We start from the raw sequence: 19,187 nt of genomic DNA, 5'->3' as shown, positions 1-19,187 counted from the left end.
TTTAGTATAAATAGTCTAAAAGATATTGTAAAATGAAAACAAGTTGATATTTTTATTTATGGTGATAAAGGGAATCTTTCCTGGACTCAGTAGAGTTTGAGCACTGAGGGATGGATGAATGGGGTTGGATTTGCCCTATGTGCCAGTGTAGTTGACCAGCTTCTGGACTATATAGAGAAGGCTGTTCATTGGGCCTTACAAAGGGTTTATAATTTGCTTTATAAGCAATAGGCAGTTTATATATTTAAAGCAGTAGAAAAATGACCAAAGCCACATTTTTACAATTTCAATAATTTTGTATTATCTCATACATTATATATGTTATCTTTTTACATAACAATCTCTGTCAAAAGAACTAGAATGAGGAAGAAAACATGAACTTTTTAATTTTTTAAAAAATGTTTTATTGATATTTTTACAGAGAGGAAGAAAGAGGGATAGAATGTTAGATATATCAATCAGCTGCCTCCTGCACACTCCCTACTGGGTATGTGCCCACAATCAAGGTACATGCCCTTGACTGGAATTGAACCTGAGACCCTTGAGTCTGCAGGCCAATGTTCTGTCCACTGAGCCAAACTGGTTAAGACAAAACATGGAATTTTTAGAAGGCTATTATAGTTGTCCATGGGAGGCATCAGGAACTAAGCTAGAATGCTATCAAGGAAGACTTGACAAGATTTGATGAGTAGAAATATTTGAAGTTCTGTTTTTGAGTGGCTGAAGAATTATGATAGTAGAAAAATAATAAGGAAAGTCATTGACGGAAAAGATGTATTTGGTTTCAGAAAGATGGAGGACTTTTAGGTAGTAATGGCCATCAGGTAGTAAGAAATGTAGGACTGGAGTGAGGAGAAAGGCAAGAGCCGAATAGGTAAATTTACAAGTCATTGCTTAGAGTTAAGTTTTGAGGCTTCAAAATGGGTGAAGTCTCTAAATGAGAGCTAGGGAAGTTTTATTCAATGGGTAGAGTAAACTGAAAGAAGACAGGAAACTAAGGCAGAACTATGGTATAAGACCAAGGGAGGAAGAAATCTTAAGAATTGTGTTGAAGAAAATGTCACATGTTGCCAAAATATTAAGAATAGGAACTGAGAAAGAGCCATCAGATTAGATGAGGTCCTTAGTTGTAATTCTGCAAAGTGATGGGTGTGGGATCCAAGTTAGAGTGGATGAGAAAGTGTGTAGTAAAGAACAAGCTATGGTAGGTAGACACTTAAAAGAGAGAAAAAGATAGTCATAGGATGGTAAATGGACACAAGAGAATTAAGTGTTAGTTTTCCAAGCTATGAGAGCCTGTTGCATAGTTGAAGGCAGCAGAGAAAGAGCCAGGGGAGAGCGTGCTATTTAAAGTGAGAGGAAACAATCATAACTGAGTCAGGGATATCTTAGAAGAAACTTCAGGAGATGAAGTCCAGAAATCTGGTGAAGGCTTATGGAAATTGGGAAGTAATTTATCTTCTCTGAGACTTGGAGACCAGCTGAGTAGATAGTGATTGCAATTGGGAGGAAGGAAGATAAGTATTTAAGCCACAAGGTAGTATGTGAAATCATCTGCAAATATAGAATAGATTTGAAACTGAGGGTGGTTGAACAGTATGTAGAGAGTTTTTTGGGTTGTCTGTAAGGATTTGTGGGCCTTTCTGTCAAGGTAAAGGTAGCTAGGAATGACTTTGGTATGTACAGAAAGACTGGAACACTATGATAATATTTCTTAAACCAGTAAGTAGTCTACCTGAATTGTACTGAATTCATGTTTATATCTCAAAGAGAATCGAGTATACCATATATATTTAGTAAATAATTTTCTCTTGCATTGACTGCCTCCAAATGAATTAAAACTTCTTTTCTTTGTGAAGCAAACCTCTATTTGTATACATCATTTGCGTTTGGGGGCATTGCTGGCATTTATTTGTATAAGTCAAAATTATGCCATTATCCTATTCCATACGTATTGATCATAGATTTGGATTTTAACTGGCTGGATGTCAGATAGCTATATTTATGTTTGTTCTAAAGCTTGTTAAATAGGAGTTCATCTATTTAAATAATAGGCACAGGAAGAAATTGCTCGACTTCGACGAGAAATGATGAAAAGCTGTAAATCTCCTAAATCAACAACAGCACATGCCATCCTTCGGCCAGTGGAGACTGAAAGAGATACAGCCTTCACTGATTTACGAAGAATGACCATAGAACGAGATAGTCTGAGGGAAAGGCTAAAGGTTTGAAAGAGTTTTATCTATACGAACATTTGTGAAATTCAGTGCAGTGACATTGAAAGCACTGTGTTTTGTTTATGTTTTTTAACCAGATTGCCCAAGACACAGCATTTCATGAGAAAGCTCACTTGGAACAAAGGATAGAGGATCTGAAGTGTCCAGTTAATAATGTAAAGAAAAATCTCTTTTGCACTTTTGGCTATAAACTGTCAATGGCTTTCCCCTTTTCCTTTTTTCCCCTATGTTCAGAGAAGTTACTTTATTTTTCTAAATAAGGTTTGTAGTCCTAAAATATTGAAGGTGGTATATATGGTGTAAATTGTCAATTCTTTGTTGTTTATTTTCTTTTAAAAATCTTTTTTATGTTAGAGTGCTTTTTAAAAAAATCATTAGGGCTGCATTCTCAGAGATTTTAGCATTTTTTTTCCCATCTCCCTATTTCATTCAAGATAACAATGCCAGAAGCAGGGAATCTGGATTATTCTACCTAAAGAGTAGCTAGGGTAGAAAAAATTATGAAATAAAAATTAAAGAGAAAAATATATGTAATGAATTAAAATGTGAAACATCATCTTTTTTTGGTAATCAAAGATTTAAGATACTATGAATATATATTTGAGACATTATGACTATACTAGAGGCCTGGTGCATGAAATTCATGAGTGGGTGTCCCTCAGCCCAGCCTGCTCACTCTTCAATTTAAGATACTATGAATATATATTTGAGACATTATGACTATACTAGAGGCCTGGTGCATGAAATTCATGCATGGGTGTTCCTCACCCCAGCCTGCTCACTCTTCAATCTGGGACCCCTATCGGGATCGGACTGGACCTAAATGGGCAGTCAGACATCCCTCTCACAATCCAGGACTGCTGGCTCTAAATTGCTCACCTGCCTTCCTTCCTGATTGCCTCTAACTGCTTCTGCCTGCCAGCTTGATCACCCTTTAACCCCTCCCCTGCCAGCCTGATTGATGCCTAACTGCTCCTTTGCCTGCCTGATTGCCCCTAACTGCCCTCCCCTGTAAGCCTGGTCACTCCTAATTGCCCTCCCCTGCAGGCCTGGTCCCTCCCAACTACCCTCCCTTGCAGGTCTGGTCACCCCTAATTGCTATCCCCTGCAGGCCTGCCTCCCCCCACCCCAAACTGCCCTTCCCTGTAGGCCTGGTCCCTTTCAACTGTCCTCCCTTGCTGGCCATCTTATGGTGGCCATCTTGTGTCCACATGGGGGCAGCCATCTTGTGTGTTGGAGTGATGGTCAATTTGCATATTACTCTTTTATTAGATAGGATAGAGGCCAGGTGCATGGGTGGGGGCCAGCTGGTTTGCCCGAAGATGTTCCAGATCAGGGTGGGGGTTCTCTTTTGGCATGGCACGGCCTGTGTGCGGGGCCTGTGGTGGTTTGTAGGTTGGCCATTGCCCCCCCCCCCCCCCCCCCCCCCCCCCCCCCGCCCCCCCCCCCCCCAGGGACCCAAGCAGAAGCCTTGGTATCTGGGATTTATTTATCTTCTATAATTGAAACTTTATAGCCTTAAGTGGAGGCCAGGGCTGGCAGGTTGGGTGGGAAGCTTGGCTTCCTCCATCTCCGGGGACAACCCAAACCTCCTATTCTCTCCAGCTCTGTGGCTGCCTCCATTTTTGTTGGGTTTTATTTATCTTCTATAATTGAAACTTTGTAGCCTTGAATGGAGGCCAGGGCCAGCCAGGGCAGGCAGGAAGCTTGGCTTCCTCCATCGCCTCCAGCTCTGTGGCTCCCACCACATTTGTTGGGTTAATTTGCATACTCGCTCCTGATTGGCTGGTGAGCCAATTGGTCTTTCAGCATGGCTTGTCTGTGTAGCAGATGTACAGTCAATTTGCATGTTTCTCTTATTAGATAGGATAAACAAGGGAATTTGATTTTCTGTTACCAAATTTAATAGGATATGTATATATATATGATTCTGTATTATAATTGTTACTGAACAAAAAAAAAAAATGGAGGTTTGGCTTCCTAGCTCAATAAAAGCCAAATTCTTGAGACAGGTGCCGATACAAAAGGAAAGGGCTTTTATTCACGAGCTACATGACCTGAGAGAATAGCAGAGTCCCATCTGAAAGACCAATCTCTCTTCCTGCCCAAGCCTGTGGTTCTGGTAGGGATAGGAAGGGGATGGCTTTTTTAATTTATTTTTTTTTTTGTCTAATTATCTTGGTAACTTTTGGTGCGTTTGGGGCCCATCCATTCATCTGTCTAGCTTGTGGTTCTATCCATTCATATTTCTAGCTTTTGGTGGTTCAGTGTAAGAACCTTTTCCTGCTGCCATCTTGGCCAATGGGGAAGAATCTATGTAACATAATGACTAAAAAAACACACACACAAGGAATAGATAGGGGAAAAATAATTGTCTTTAAAAAATTCCACTCTGTATCTATAATTAGTTAATGTTGAGCAACAAATAAATTATTTTATTATACATATCCTATACTAAAATCAAATTGAACCAGATTGAAAATGTAAATGGATATGCTATTCTTGGTCCTACTCCACAATGCTTTGTCCATACAGCCTCCACAGTATTCAAGTCTAATCTGATCATCTTATTGTATAAATCTTGTCATATACCAGTTTTTACAAAGAGGGGATGTCTCTTTAGGAAGATCACTTTTAGTGATGGTAACTTTGTCATTCTCCTTGTATAGCTTGATGATGAACTTATGGAACAAATGTCAAGTATGACTTTGATGAAGAAAACAGTAACCACTGTGGGAAAAGAAATGAAATCGCTAGCAAGAAAGGCAATAGATACAAAAAGTGAACTTGGCAGACAAAAAGCAGAGAATAATTCTTTGAGGTAAACTAAATTGCCTTTGAACAACTTAATTGTTTATAATAAGTAACTCTGCTCTTTGTAGCATATTTTATAATGATAATTAAGTTATTTGTTGACTTGAATTTTGGAGAGGATTATTAAGAAGCAGTTGTAGGAAACTCAGCATACATTAAATGATTTCCCCAAGATCAATCATAGATTGATAGTGTCACACTTAGCCAGGACTTAAAACTTTTAGTAATCTCAATCTTAAACTTGGAGAAAGTCTCAATGTTTAGCAAAAAATAGCTTCTACAAAGTCATTCAGGGTACAGAGCATCTTTGATTTTGGTATTTGATTATTAATTTACCTTTATAACTTAAACTATGTTCTGTGGTCTGAACAGTGTAGGAAGACATAAAGCATAGATTTTACAGTAGCTTAGTAAAGGTATGGTTTAAAATATAGTAAAAAGTCATAGAGAAATAGGAACATGTAATGGAATTTATTAACTGAATGTCAAGTTACTGTGCTCAGCACTTCCTACATACTAATATTGTAGCAGAAGAAATTCCAGGCAAATAAGAGTAAGTGAATTTGAAGACCTCCATACTAGTGGTTTTGTTTTACTTTTAGTATCTATTGATTTGAAAAATAGAATTTCTCTAGATTCAGTAAGGTTGAATTTTAGGGCATCTATGAACATTTGAAAAATAGTAAATCATGTGAATGTGAAACCAGTTACAGAGAATACTTGGTTTACATGAGTTCCTGGAGTCTTCTCTTTGATCTTTCAAGGGTCTGTGAAGCATACATTGGAATCACTATCGGGACAGAAATTTACTCAACTCCTTCCCTTTATTTATTTTTAATTGCTGCTTAAAAGGATATTGCAATCTTGGGTAAAAATTAAAAAGTAATAAAATAAAACCTTAATAACAACAACAACAACAAAAAACAACCTTGGAAAATAGATAAAACTAAAGAAAATTTAAATCACGCACGCTTCCATAACCCAGGGAAAACTTTTTAAAATGTAGATCATTTTCTAATCAGAGATATTTTTATCTCTATGTATATAGGCTTTCTATGTATTAATTGACATCATATTGAGTGATATATTTAAGCGATTTCACTTAATTGTATACAATAAGCATTTCCCCATGTCATTAGAGGTTTTTCAATAGCCTTTTAGTAGTTTATTAAAATATTTTAACAGATAGATATATAATTGGAAATTTTTTTGGTAACATTTATGGGTTTTTTTTTTGGTATGTTTTTGTTTTTTAAATTTAAGTATAAACGTTTTTAAACATATGTTTTTATTGTTTTCAGAGAGGACGGTAGAGAGTGATAGAAACATCAATGATGAGAGATAATCATTGATCAGCTGTCTCCTGCAGGCCTTCCACTAGGGATCGAGCCTGCAATCTCCGTATGTGCCCTTGTCCAGAATCCAACCTGGGACCCTTCAGTCCACAGGCTGACACTCCACTGAACCAAACTATAATATGTTTAACTTTTTAAAAAAATATATATTTTATTGATTTTTTGCAGAGAGGAAGAGAGAGGGATAGAGAGAAACATCGGTGAGAGAGAATCATCCATCAGCTGCCTCTTGCACACCCCCTACTGGGGATGTGCCCGCAACCACATGCCCTTGACTGGAATTGAACCCGGGACCTTTGGGTCTGCAGGCTGATGCTCTATCCATTGAGCCAAACCAGTTTCGGCGATATGTTTAACTTTTAAAGAACACATAAACTGTTGTATTGTTTTGTTCTAACAGATTTATAGTTCAGCTCTTATATTTAGGTCTATGAACCTTTTTTGAAGTAATGTTTATGCAAGGTCTGAGATTAAAAGTAGGGGTTTGTTTTTGTATATGGGTATCCATTGCTTCTTACTTATTAAGATTATCCATTCACCCTTTAAATTGCCTTGGCATCTTAGTGAAAAGTTGACTGACCATATATGTGTGAGTCTATTTCTGAACTCTATTCTGTTTCATTGATCTGTTTTTCCATATTTATGCTGATATCACTCTGTCTTGATAATTGAAGCTTTATAATAAGTCTTGAAGTAAGTCTTCAAGACTTCAAGTCTGTAAGTCTTCTAACTTTATTCCATTTAAAAATTGTTTTGACTGTCCTATGCCCTTCACATTTCCATATAAATTTTATAATCATCTTTATTAGAACCATTTATCTACAAAATGTTTATTGGGATTTTGATTAGAATTATGTTGAACCTATAGATTCAAAATTTTTCAAAATTTTGGAAGAATTGTTAAACATATTGATCCATAACACAGAATATCTCTCCATTTATTTAAGTCTTCAAAAATTTCTCTCAGCTGTGTTTTATAAATATTCAATAACAAATGTTGCACACCCTTTGTTATATTTACACCTAAGTATTTTATATTTTAATGCTATTATAAATTTAAGTTTCATATTGCTTTTTGCTAGTATACAAAAGCAAAGTTTACTTTTGTATATTGCTCTTGTATTTTTCAATCTTGCTAAACTCATATTATTTAAGACTAGAGGCCCAGTGCATGAAATTTGTGCAAGAGTAGGCCTTCCTTCCCCTGGCTGCCGGCACCAGCTTCCCTCTGACACCTCGGACCCAGGTTTCCCTCTGGTCAGTGGCAGGCACCTGGAACCCAGACTTCCCTCACAGCCCCAGCTTCATCTAGATTAGAAGGTTGTCTGGAAGGATGTCTACTCTAATTAGCATATTATACTTTTATTATTATAGTTATTTTTTGTAGATTATCATGTTGTCTATAAATAACGAGAATTTTACTTCTTTTCCAATTTGAATATCCAATCTTACCTTGTTGCAGTGACTATAATTTCTGGTATAATGTTGAATAGAAAGATGAGAACAGTCATCTTTGTTTAGTTCTTGATCTTAGGAGCAAAGTAATCAATCTTTCAATATTGTGATCCTAGTTGTAGGCTCTTTGTAGATGCCTATTGTTGGGTGGAAAATGTTCTCTTCTGTTCCTAATTTGCTGAGATTTCTCATGAAGGGTGCATATTGGATTTAGACAAATGCCTATTCTAAATCTAATGATCTGATATTTTTTTTTACTGTTTTTTTTTAAGTTAATATGGTGAATTACATTAGTTTTAGATTATAAACCAATTTTATATTCCTAAATTAACTCCCCTTGGTCATTATTCATTATAATTTTTATATATTCTTGAATTATATTTGCTAGAATTGGTTAAACTTTTTACATGTATGCCTATTATTTCTCCCCAAAGCTTTGTTGTTTTAGCTTTTGTGTTAGACACTTTTATATAAAGTGTGATCTAGGGGTCAAGATTCACTTTTCCTCACATGGCAATTTAGTTGTCCCAGTACCAGTTGTTTCCTTTCTCATTGGATTTTTGACATATTTGTTGAACATTGATCGACCATGTATATGAGCATATATATACACATACATATAGATCCTGTTATTTACATCATGTATATATTTTTTATTTCAACTACTACATTTCTCATACTTACTTCGTACTTGTTATATGTTTTTTTCCTTGGTTCTTTTTTCACATTGTTAATATCTTCCTCTTTTAATATGTTTACTAGTCTAATTTAATTTTTAATGTATTCAGTCTAATATATCTTTTTGCATTCTATAATCTGTGTGTGTGTGTGTGTGTTTAAATAACTGGTCTTTCAAATGTTTTATGATTTTGGCCTATGAACATATTCTTTCCATGGAGATAAGATATTATGTCAAGAAGTGCTTTGGGGGTAATTATCGTGTCAACCACATTAACTTCACAGTATGGGGGACTTAAGAACCCTAAGATGGGAAAGATAATATTAAGTCATAGTCACTGTCACTTTTTGCTTTTTGCCCCATTGGGTTAAACTGTATTAGAAGGCACTTATTAACAATGTTGGCTGCACATTGGAATTAAATGAGGAGCTTTAAAAAAAATAGGGATTCACCTGGCCAGTGTGGCTCAGTTGGTGAGTATTGTACCATGCACCAAGAAGTCACTGACTTGATTCCAGGTCAGAGCACACGTGGCTTTATGAAAATAAAATGTTTACTCTTGTTCTTAAACGTTTTTAGATTTAAATACACTAAGAGATTGATGAAACATAAAACATTTCAGAATTAGTTTTATTATTAAAATATTTACAGACTTTTACATGAAAATACAGAAAAAGATCTTTCTAATACTCAGCGATACCTCCCTAAGAAAAAATATGAGCTACAGCCTACTCAGGGGAAAATTATGTGCTTGAATGAAAGAATCGGTGAGTTATTTTTTTCCCCCTGGTATTACTTTTTCTTTAAGTCTGGTAGAAAAATGTTTTATTCTCTTATTCTCTTTAGTTATAGCCTAGATCAACTTGGAAGTAGGCCCTTAAATTAAAAGTTTTTGAGTCAATCATGGAAATGTGTTTTTCACTGATAGTAAACTTTTTACTTAGATTTAAGACCTTAAATACTTAGACATGGCTTCATATTTTTCAATGAGAAAAATAACTAAATGAAGCAATAATAGTTTATAATTTCTGACTTAAGTAACTGGCTGGTTAGCTCAGTTGGTTAGAGCATGGCGCTAAACTTTTGACTTAAAATTCTTAAATATTAAGTGTATGGAAAAAAATCAGGATTCAATGTTGAATTTTTAATGTGGTTACTTTTAAATATGCATAACACTTAAATTTACAAGTTTTTTGTATGATACTGCGGCTTGTTCATAGTTGTAATGAAACATAGCACACATATATTACTTTTGGTGGAAAGTGTACATATATTTGGCTATATCTATGATATTATTTGGACTTATAGAGAAAAATTTTTTATAAAGTCTTATATTTATGTTTCTTACCAATGATCTCGGAAAATATGGTTATAATTTAATATTTTTATAATTGTAAAGTAAATTTTTTATTAGGACTATAAAAGAGCCCATTTTAAAACAGAGGGAACATTTTAGAGGATCCAGGATTGAGTAAGAAGCCAAAGAAGTAGGAAGAAAAGCCATGAGTGAGTGTTATTTTGGGAGGCAAGAGAGCAAAGTGTTTTAAAAAGGAGGGCAGTGTCAATTATCAGATGCTTTCGAGAAGCCAAGTAAGGCAAGGATGAAAAAGTGTTGATTGGATTTGGCACATTGGAGGTTTAGGCAACACCCACAAAGTTTATTTAGATAGAGTGTTGGATATGGAAAATGGAATAGGTTGAGGAATGACTGGGAAGTGAGGAAGTAGAGAAAGGAGAGTAAAGTCTCTTTAAAAATTTGGCTACTAAGAGTAGCAGAAAAATGGGGTAGCACTGCTCTGGAGGTAATCATCATGTCAATCACAGCCTTTGGCTTCTTTCCTTCTAAGATCAATCTTGCTAAACTCATATTATTTAAGACTATAGGCCCGTTGTGGTATCAGGCCAATCCCTGGAGAGCTAGCACAGACCACTGAGCCAGCCAGGCTCCTGGAGTAGGACATGAACAAGGTTTTTGTATCTTTACCATTTTGCTCAAGTGGTTTTCAAGCTGTGTTGTGCATTAGAATCATGTGGGAGGGGTGCTTGTTAAAACATAATTGCTCTGCCCACTCATAATATGTCATTCAATAGGGCTGGGGTTCCCAGATGAGGCTGATAGTGCTGGTTGAGAAAACACAGCTTGAAAACTACTAAATGCTATCCCTATAATTTAAGCCTTCAGCATTGACATTGTTTTCACAAATTAAACCAGACATCCTGGGATGGTATTTTTTTTTCCCTAGGAATTTTTAGAAAAATATCAGAAAAATTTGGAAAATCAGAATATTAGAAGATATTTGATTCTGAAGATAACCTGATTGAATATTTTATTAAGATCTATTAGTTACCAACTCATATGCAGCAGTGATTCTAGTCTAGAGGGGAGAGGAAGTTAGGGGGAGTGGAGGTGGTTGTTTTAGTATTCCATCCAACATCATCCTATACTCTCCTCCTCACCACACATGTAAATCTACTTTAAGAGTTTGAAATATAGAGCTTTCCTTTGCTATTCTTATTCAAATGTGTTAGTTGTGCTTTTACGTTTATGAGTCATTTAGAATTTCCTGATTCATCTTAGTTTTTAAATCACTAACAATAAAAGCCCTGTTTTTGATTTAGAATACAGTACTTATTTTTAGTCATTGAATATAATATAGCAGAACTTCCTTTGAAAAATATTTCAATCTGCTTGAACTGGAAAAAATGATCTTGATTTTAAAAATGCCTTTATCATTACATATTTAGATAATTTTACAAGGCAGAGTATTCCCCGGCAAGAAGAAATTAGCACTCTTGGTGCAACCTTCACTGATCTGGCTAAAGAAAAGGAATGCCCACAAGCATGCTTGGATAAAAAATCCAAAAATATTGCAACCCGTGGAGAGAGTTTGGAAATGAAAGTATGTTCTGAGAACTGTGATTTAAAAGAAATGTTTGCACTTGAATCTTAAATAATAGGGCTCTCTCAAATTTCTTTTTTCTAGAAAGCTGAAACAAAATCTGATTTTGAAATATTTCAGGGTATTCTTTAAGAAATATGTGGTATTTTCCACCAGTTTATGATTAACATTCACTGACAATAACTAATTTAAATATCAAAATGTGAAGCATGATAATACAGCAGTATGACTGATTTTGTTTTAAAAGCACTCCAGAACTTATACCTCCAGGTAGCCACTATGGGAGTCAATATGTTTATTCTATTAAAACTGCCTTTGTAATTGTGTTCAGAACTAGATGCACATTTAGTTCACAACGTCTTAGCCATTGAACATATAGACCATATAGAGCTGCTGCTGCTGTTCAAACAACATAAAAGGGCTGCCAAAAAGGCAGGAAATGTTGATACCCCTTTCTAGCTCATAAACTGATTCTGAAGGCAATCCCAACACTGTTTTCTATAAATGTTTTAAACTGAAATAACAGTTTAAGGTAATTTTTTTTTATTTCATACTTATATTACTTTTCAAGGAAAAGGCCATTTCAGGCATGAAGAATATTATCCCTGAGACAAAACATGCATCAAGGTAAACCATTTATTCAGTAAGAATTTGGGTATTTATTAGGAGCAAAGTACTATTTTTGCTCTATGCTAGTGTTTCCCAAAGTGTGGTACACGTACCCCCAGGGGTACGGGAAGAGTTTGGTGGGGGTACACGTTGCACCGGAGTTTGGTGGGGATACGCACTGCACCGTGCTTAGCTGCGCCTAATTCTACGTTCTCATGAGTATGAGGGGTACTCAGCGTTACAAAAATTATAGAAGGGGCACACATATGTCAAAAGTTTGGGAAACACTGCTCTAGACAAAAGATAATAAAAAAAAACAAGTGGTTTAGTGTTATATAGAGAGTTTAAAACTTTCTAATATTGGAAGGAGAAGCCTTTCCACATTATAGGAAAGTGTGTGTAGGGAAGTAAAAAAGGATATGGTGTTTGCCAAGGGATGGGAAGGAAAGCACATTTAAGGTAGAAAAGACAACAACAAAAAACCCATAAAGAACCACAGATAATGTTCAGGAGCCATTTGAATGACAAATAGGTGAGTGTTGGAACCCAAAGTGTGAAAGGAGATGTGAAGGGAAGAAAGGCTAAACACAGAGAAACACTTACAAACGAATTTTGATTTTATCTTTTGGGAAATAATTCATAAAGGAATTTTGAGGAGATTTTTGCATTAGAAAGATTACCCAGGCTGAAGAATGATGATAGATAGAGGTTGGGAAGTTGCGAGATGGGTAAGCTGCTTGCAAGGAAGAAAATCTAGGAAAATGCCAGGTTTGGGACTGGGAATGAATGCTGCACTTCTAGAAAGTGTGGGAAAATATGATTTTCTCTGAATTACAAGACACTTGTGGATATGTCTTGGACGCAGTTAAATATGAGTCTGGAGTCTAAGGAAGAGGCTGAGGCTGGAGGTAATGACTTCAGAGTCATCTGGGTATAGATGGATTTGGGAGCCATGGATATGGATAGTATTTGTCTGAATGAAGGTTAGAGTAAGATGAATCAGAAAGCTGAGAGTTAAGCTCTCAGAACTATTAAGTTTTAAGAGGGCAGAGGAAGAGGAGCCTGCAAAGGAGACTAAGCCATGGCAGCTAGAAGTAGGATGAAAGCTTTCTTATATTTGAAGTCACAAGTTTTTAAATACTTAGCTAGTCATTGAGTATTATGTATATTTAGCACCCTTTTTTTTCAATGTGAAATGCTGGCAACATTGAGACGCTCCAGTGATGCTCTTTGCAGTATTTAATTCCTATAAACTTAAATGTTTAAAATTTCTTTAAAAAAAAATATATATTTTATTGATATTTTACAGAGAGGAAGGGAGAAGAATAGAGAGCTAGAAACATTGATGAGAGAGTCATCAATCAGCTGCCTCTTGCACTCTCCCTACTGGGGATGTGCCCACAACCAATGTATATGCCCTTGACTGAATTGAACCCGGGACCTTTCAGTCCGCAGGCTGACGCTCTATCCACTGAGCCAAACCAGATTCGGCTAAAACTTCTTGATATGTTCTCTTGTTATTTGCACCTCTTCTGTCATGTGAAAATTTGTTGTTCTGTTTTGGTAAAATATCTCTTCTATGTACTATTTGATTGTGCAATAGGCACTCTACTGAAGCGCTAATTAAGCGTGAACAAGACATTTCCAGGTTGCGCTGGCAGTTGGATGAAACAAATAATGAACTGGCTCAGATTGCCAGGAAAAGAGAGATCTTGGCTCGTGAGAATGACAATCTCCAAGAACAGTTTTCTAAAGCTAAAAAGGAAAACAAGGTATATTTGTTCCTAGTATCTTTTTCTTCAAGTAAATATATATTTATTCTGAGGCTTGGTTCTCCTTTCATTCTGTAGAAAAGCTCAGGCTTTGAAACCAGCCATTTTTTTTTTTTTATCTTTATCATACAATATGAAACATAATTTCTAAATGAGATTCTCAGGCATAAAGTGTTAAATATTAAGGAAAAGAGAGAACAGGAGATTAATAAATTTGTATTAAACCTTAGAATTACTCAACAAATGAAGATAAAAATCTTAAACTTTTAAAAAAAGAATATATTTTGATTTTTTTTCAGAGAGGAAGGGAGAAGGAGAGAGTTAGAAACATCGATGAGAGAGAAACATCTATCAGCTGCCTACTGGGGATGTGCCCACAATCGACTGTGTGCCTTGACCGGAATTGAAACTGGGACTCTTGAGTCTGCAGGCTGACTCTCTATCCACTGAGCCAAACCGGAGAGGGCAAGAAACCTTTCAGAAAATCATGGATTTATTTGATAGACTATTATTCTGTTTAAGTATGAGTGCATGAACTTGGCCACATTTTTTTTTTTTTTCTTTAGCACTGTGATTCTTTTCAGGAAAATTTATTTTATAATTAATCACTTCCTCTCTAAGCCAATGTACTTTATCCACAGTTCTCATTTCTAGTATCATCATTTTAATTTGATCACTAAAATTGGTCAAATTTTATTTGGAAGCTTTCTTCCCCTCTGAAAATTCTTCAGTCCCAATGATTTCCCCAGTTTGCTATCACTCTCAATATGTTTAGTTTGCATCATAAAAGTCTGTGTTTTTTATTTTTTAAATATATTTTTATTGATTTCAAAGAGGAAAGGAGAGAGAGAGAGAGAGAGATGGAAACTTCAGTGATGAAAGAGAATAATCAGCTGCTGCCCACATGCCCCACAATGAGGATTGAGCCTGCAACTGGGGTATGTGCCCTGACAAGGATTGAACGGTGACCTCCTGGTTTCATAGGGAGGCAGTAGAGTGAAAAGTTTAAGACTCACATGAATTTGAATCCCCCTGCCTCATTTAACTTCTCTGAATTTCATTACATCATCTGTAAAAATGGAGAATAAATGAGAATATGTATAGAAAGCATTTATTAGAGTCCAGCATAATCAGTTTTTAAATATTTTGTAGGCTCTTGTTAGCTTACTATAACATTATAATCACTTCCCTGTTTTGTTAACATTTTATAAACATTTTTTTTTGTAATCAGAACAAAATCAGTATAACAAGTTTCATGTGTTCGAGAGTACTTTTTTCCTTTGTTTGAGCCATAGGCCCAAGGGTAGAAGATGGATCCCTCTATAGACCACAGATCAAGAACCCCTATCACAGATATGGAAAACAGAAACCTTAAAAAATTTCACCCTCACTATCACAATTTTTAACAAATTGGGATGATTTATTTTTAGTGTTTATCCTGATTTTTCTTCACTAATTATAGATGGATATTTTTTCTCTGTATTAAAAATTATTCCAACATTTTTCAGAGATATAATGTTCTTTGTGGTTATACCATTAGGTAGATACTATTATTTACTGCATCATTCACTTAATGTGAAAAAAAATATTGTTAATATAACAAAAATATATTAAAATACCCATCAGATCCCTAATGAGCATTCCTTTTCATTAAATTTTATTAGATTTAATTTAAAACCAAATAAAAGCTTATGAAATTTTTTTAAATTAGATATTTTCAAATGTAATGAATATGCATGTATTCATCTCCCATCTTCAACAAAAAGCAACATACTTCACTTTCTTGTTTGTTTTAAAAAATATATATTTTATTGATTTTTTACAGAGAGGAAGAGAGAAGGATAGAGAGCTAGAAACATCTATGAGAGAGAAACATCGATCAGCTGCCTCTTGCATGCCCCCTACTGGGGACGTGCCCGAAACCAAGGTACATGCCCCTGGGACCTTTCAGCCCTCAGGCCGATGCTCTATCCACTGAGCCAAACTGGTTTAGGCACTTTCTTGTTTTTATTAGTATTTAAAAATGTCTCTCAATATATCACCAGATAACAAATCACCAATTTGCTTCTTGTTTGTTTACTTCAATGATAATGGAAATGTCCATTCCTTTTATAACCGAATAGCTTTAAATCCTTGCTAATTTGATAGACAAAATTCTATTTCATTGTCTTAATTAGTATTGCCTTAATTAGATTACTGGAACATTTTTTTAACTTTTTAAAGTATTATCCACTTGTGCTTTCTTTTTATGAATTATTTGTTTGGGTTCTTTGCCCATTTACTGTATGGACTCATATTTTCTCACTTTATATAGTAGGTATATTTCTTTAACTTTTCATATTATAATAAATAATTTAAAATTTATGATGTATTTGATATAGAGCTATTTAAAATTTTTTAAAATCCAGCTATCTTTTTTTCATAGGCACTGTCTAAACAATTGAATGATACACATAATGAACTTAATGATATAAAACAGAAGGTCCAAGATACTAATTTGGAGGTTAACAAGCTAAAAAATATATTAAAGTCTGAAGTATGTATATATTTTTCCCCTCTTTGCTAATAATACCATAAAAGTTTCCACTACACTTATTGATCAGTTCTACTCATGGGGAGAGCTGAATCAAGCCTTCCTTTAATGAATACCATATTTTAGTGTTGACAATGATGGGTTGACAATTATGGGTTAACTATATGTCCAGAAAGAAGCAAAGACATCTTGAAGGAGGAGAGAATTGAAGAAGACCAAAAAGCAGTTTCACTTTTTTTATGTTATTGCCTATCTTGGACCCTAGACTGCTCTGGCTGCCTTGAATAGATACAAAGAAAGGATCAAACATGGCTTCTTAGTTGCCACAGGAAGAGGCACAAAATGGTTAAAGGACAGGAGAGACGTTTTATGGCAATTATTTTTCATCACTTGAACTTTGAACCTATATCATCTAGTCATAAAACTAAATTTAATATAAAAATGAGTTCCTATCTTTGAGAAATCCTAATTATTGGGGAGACTGTACATCCATGCCTAATTACATAAAGTTATAAGGCCATTTTAAGAAAATGACCTAAATAGTAAGTGCTTCAGAAATTTAAAGAGAGTAAAGATAGACATGGGTTAAATTTAGTTTATTATATTGTATCATGTACCTCCCAAGTACATACACTGTATACAACTGTAATTTTAAGTAAAATGGGAAATACCCATTAGATCCCTACTGGCACATTTGGAGTACCTGAATCTTAAAAGCCAAAACAGTAGTTTGGCTTGTTAGCTTATTAACTAACAGCCTGCAAAGGTCTTTCACATTAGTCATGGTACACCAGGTCACAAGGTGGTGATATTAACTGAATTTCAGCCAAACTCATGATTTATTATATTTGTGAGAATTTAAGTCTGTTTTGAAAGCCTTACAGAGTGGGACGTTGTTTGGTTAATTAATTTAGACCAGTGTTTCTGATAGGGAAATGCACTATTTATTAACAGGTAGAAAGGAAGGAGATCTAGTGTCTTTTAAATTACTTACCAAAGTTATAAAATACTACTGTGTTTTCCCGAAAATAAGACATCCTCCGAAAATAAGACCTAACGCATGGAAAGATAAGACATCCCCTGAAAATAAGACCTAGCACAACTTTGGGAGAAAAAATTAATATAAGACACTTATTTTCGGAGAAACAGGGTACTAAAATATGTTTTTAAATATAGCCTCAAAATGATTACTCAACATAGTATATTATTTGTGTTGTTTGTTTTCCTCTAGAAATAAAATCCTACATAGTCAAGATGTCATGTTATTAATAGAACTTTTAAGGTTTTAAAAATGTGATTCTATGTTATATACCCAATATATACCTGGATGTATATTTATGAATTGTGTTTATTGGCATAAATTTGATATTTTACTTCTGAGCTATTTAGAACAGTGAGCAAAAGTGGATCATAGAACAGTCCATGATGAAGAAAATTAAGGCTGGGGTACTGAATGAAAAGTAGGATTCAGACAAGAAATGCACTAAGTCAAGAGATTATTAGAAGTTGATGCTTAACATATGCAAGCAGTCAGAAGCTCTGTGGCCAGTACAACTCAAAATGTTGTCAGAAACAAGGGAACAGATAGACACAGTTAGGTCAAGGCAGAAGAAAATATAAGAACACTAGAGGCCTGGTGCATGAATTTGTGCACAGGTGGAGTCTGGCTGGCCTGCCTCCATTGGGCTGGGCCAGCAGGAGTGAGAGTGAGAGTACATGGGAGGCTGGCCAGCCAGGGGGAGCTGCAGGAGGTAGGCTGGCCCCGCCCTTGATTGGGGTTCGGGGGGGAGGGTAATTCTCCCCGCCCCCCCACCCCAATCAGGCCCATTGGTCATTCCAGTTGTTCTGTCATTCTGGGCACTTGATATATATATATATATATATATATATATATATATATATATATATATATATATATATATATATATTTTTTTTTTTTTTTTTTTTTTCATCAAGGTCCTGGGCAGATCCTGATCCCACTCTCTTTTGTTAATTACTGGAGGATCAGTTTTCTAAATTGAGAGGGTAGGTAGATGGGATTGCTCAAGGTTGTGATTCTCATGGCTAGCAAATTCCCAGTGACCTGACAAATAATGTTTAATTATATATTGAACATTTTATGTTTATTTTTTAAAATATTTTTATTGATTTCAGAGAGATAGTAACATTAATGATGAGAATCGTTGATTGGCTGCCTTCTACATGACCCTCATTGGGGACTGAGCCTGCAACCTAGGCATGTGCCCTGACCGGGAATTGAACTGTTGACTTCCTGGTTCATAGGTCAATGCTCAATCACTGAGCCACCTGGCTGGGCTATTTTATATCTTTTGAAGTAATACCTAAGGCTTGCTTTTCAGGAATCTGAGAATTGGCAAAAGATGGGCCAGTTCCAAAAAGCCAATGAAGATGCTGAAGACTTGGAAAATAAGGCTGAGCAAGCAGAGGCAGATAACAATACCCTCGACTTAGAATTTATCACTAAAAAGGTAGATACCCTCAATAGAGAGGTCGAGCAGGTGAGTTTGGGAAAATGTGTTTGTAGTACATCTTGCATCACATTTAAGAGTTTCCATAAGTTAAATATATAAGCAAACACTTATATTACTTAAGTATACTGTGAATGTAGCCTAATAACTGTTCTTATATGCACTCTGGTTCTCCTGTAAACTACCACCTGCCCTATAATAAGAACAATCTGTAGTATGTATTAAAATTAGGAACTAATTCAAACATACCTAAAAAAGTGCAAAAGCAGGTAATAGAAAACACAGGATTCTGCTCTCCTCCCAAGTTTAAGGATGCTGCATTTTGCCTTATTTGCTTCAAGTCT

General features: G+C 35.3%; 2 protein-coding genes across 2 annotated transcripts in view; one reads left to right on the top strand and one right to left on the bottom strand.

The window, feature by feature from the left end:
- Window positions 1-19,187, bottom strand: part of LOC118721676 (membrane cofactor protein-like) — a 122,198-nt gene that overhangs the window by 63,778 nt on the left and 39,233 nt on the right. The gene's annotated exons all lie outside the window — the stretch shown is intronic.
- LOC118721252 (testis-specific gene 10 protein) overlaps window positions 1-19,187 on the top strand; it is a 54,619-nt gene that overhangs the window by 8,353 nt on the left and 27,079 nt on the right. Inside the window, exons 6-14 of the mRNA XM_045583084.1 lie at window positions 2,055-2,225; window positions 2,315-2,392; window positions 4,907-5,058; window positions 9,192-9,307; window positions 11,286-11,440; window positions 12,012-12,067; window positions 13,653-13,821; window positions 16,247-16,357; window positions 18,715-18,873. Coding sequence (XP_045439040.1) covers window positions 2,055-2,225; window positions 2,315-2,392; window positions 4,907-5,058; window positions 9,192-9,307; window positions 11,286-11,440; window positions 12,012-12,067; window positions 13,653-13,821; window positions 16,247-16,357; window positions 18,715-18,873 — 1,167 coding nt within the window. The remainder of the gene's footprint in view (window positions 1-2,054; window positions 2,226-2,314; window positions 2,393-4,906; window positions 5,059-9,191; window positions 9,308-11,285; window positions 11,441-12,011; window positions 12,068-13,652; window positions 13,822-16,246; window positions 16,358-18,714; window positions 18,874-19,187) is intronic.

The sequence above is a fragment of the Pipistrellus kuhlii genome, unplaced genomic scaffold (genome assembly GCF_014108245.1).
Source record: "Pipistrellus kuhlii isolate mPipKuh1 unplaced genomic scaffold, mPipKuh1.p scaffold_m20_p_18, whole genome shotgun sequence".
NCBI lineage: Eukaryota > Metazoa > Chordata > Mammalia > Chiroptera > Vespertilionidae > Pipistrellus > Pipistrellus kuhlii.
This window is presented reverse-complemented; position numbering and strand designations above follow the sequence as displayed.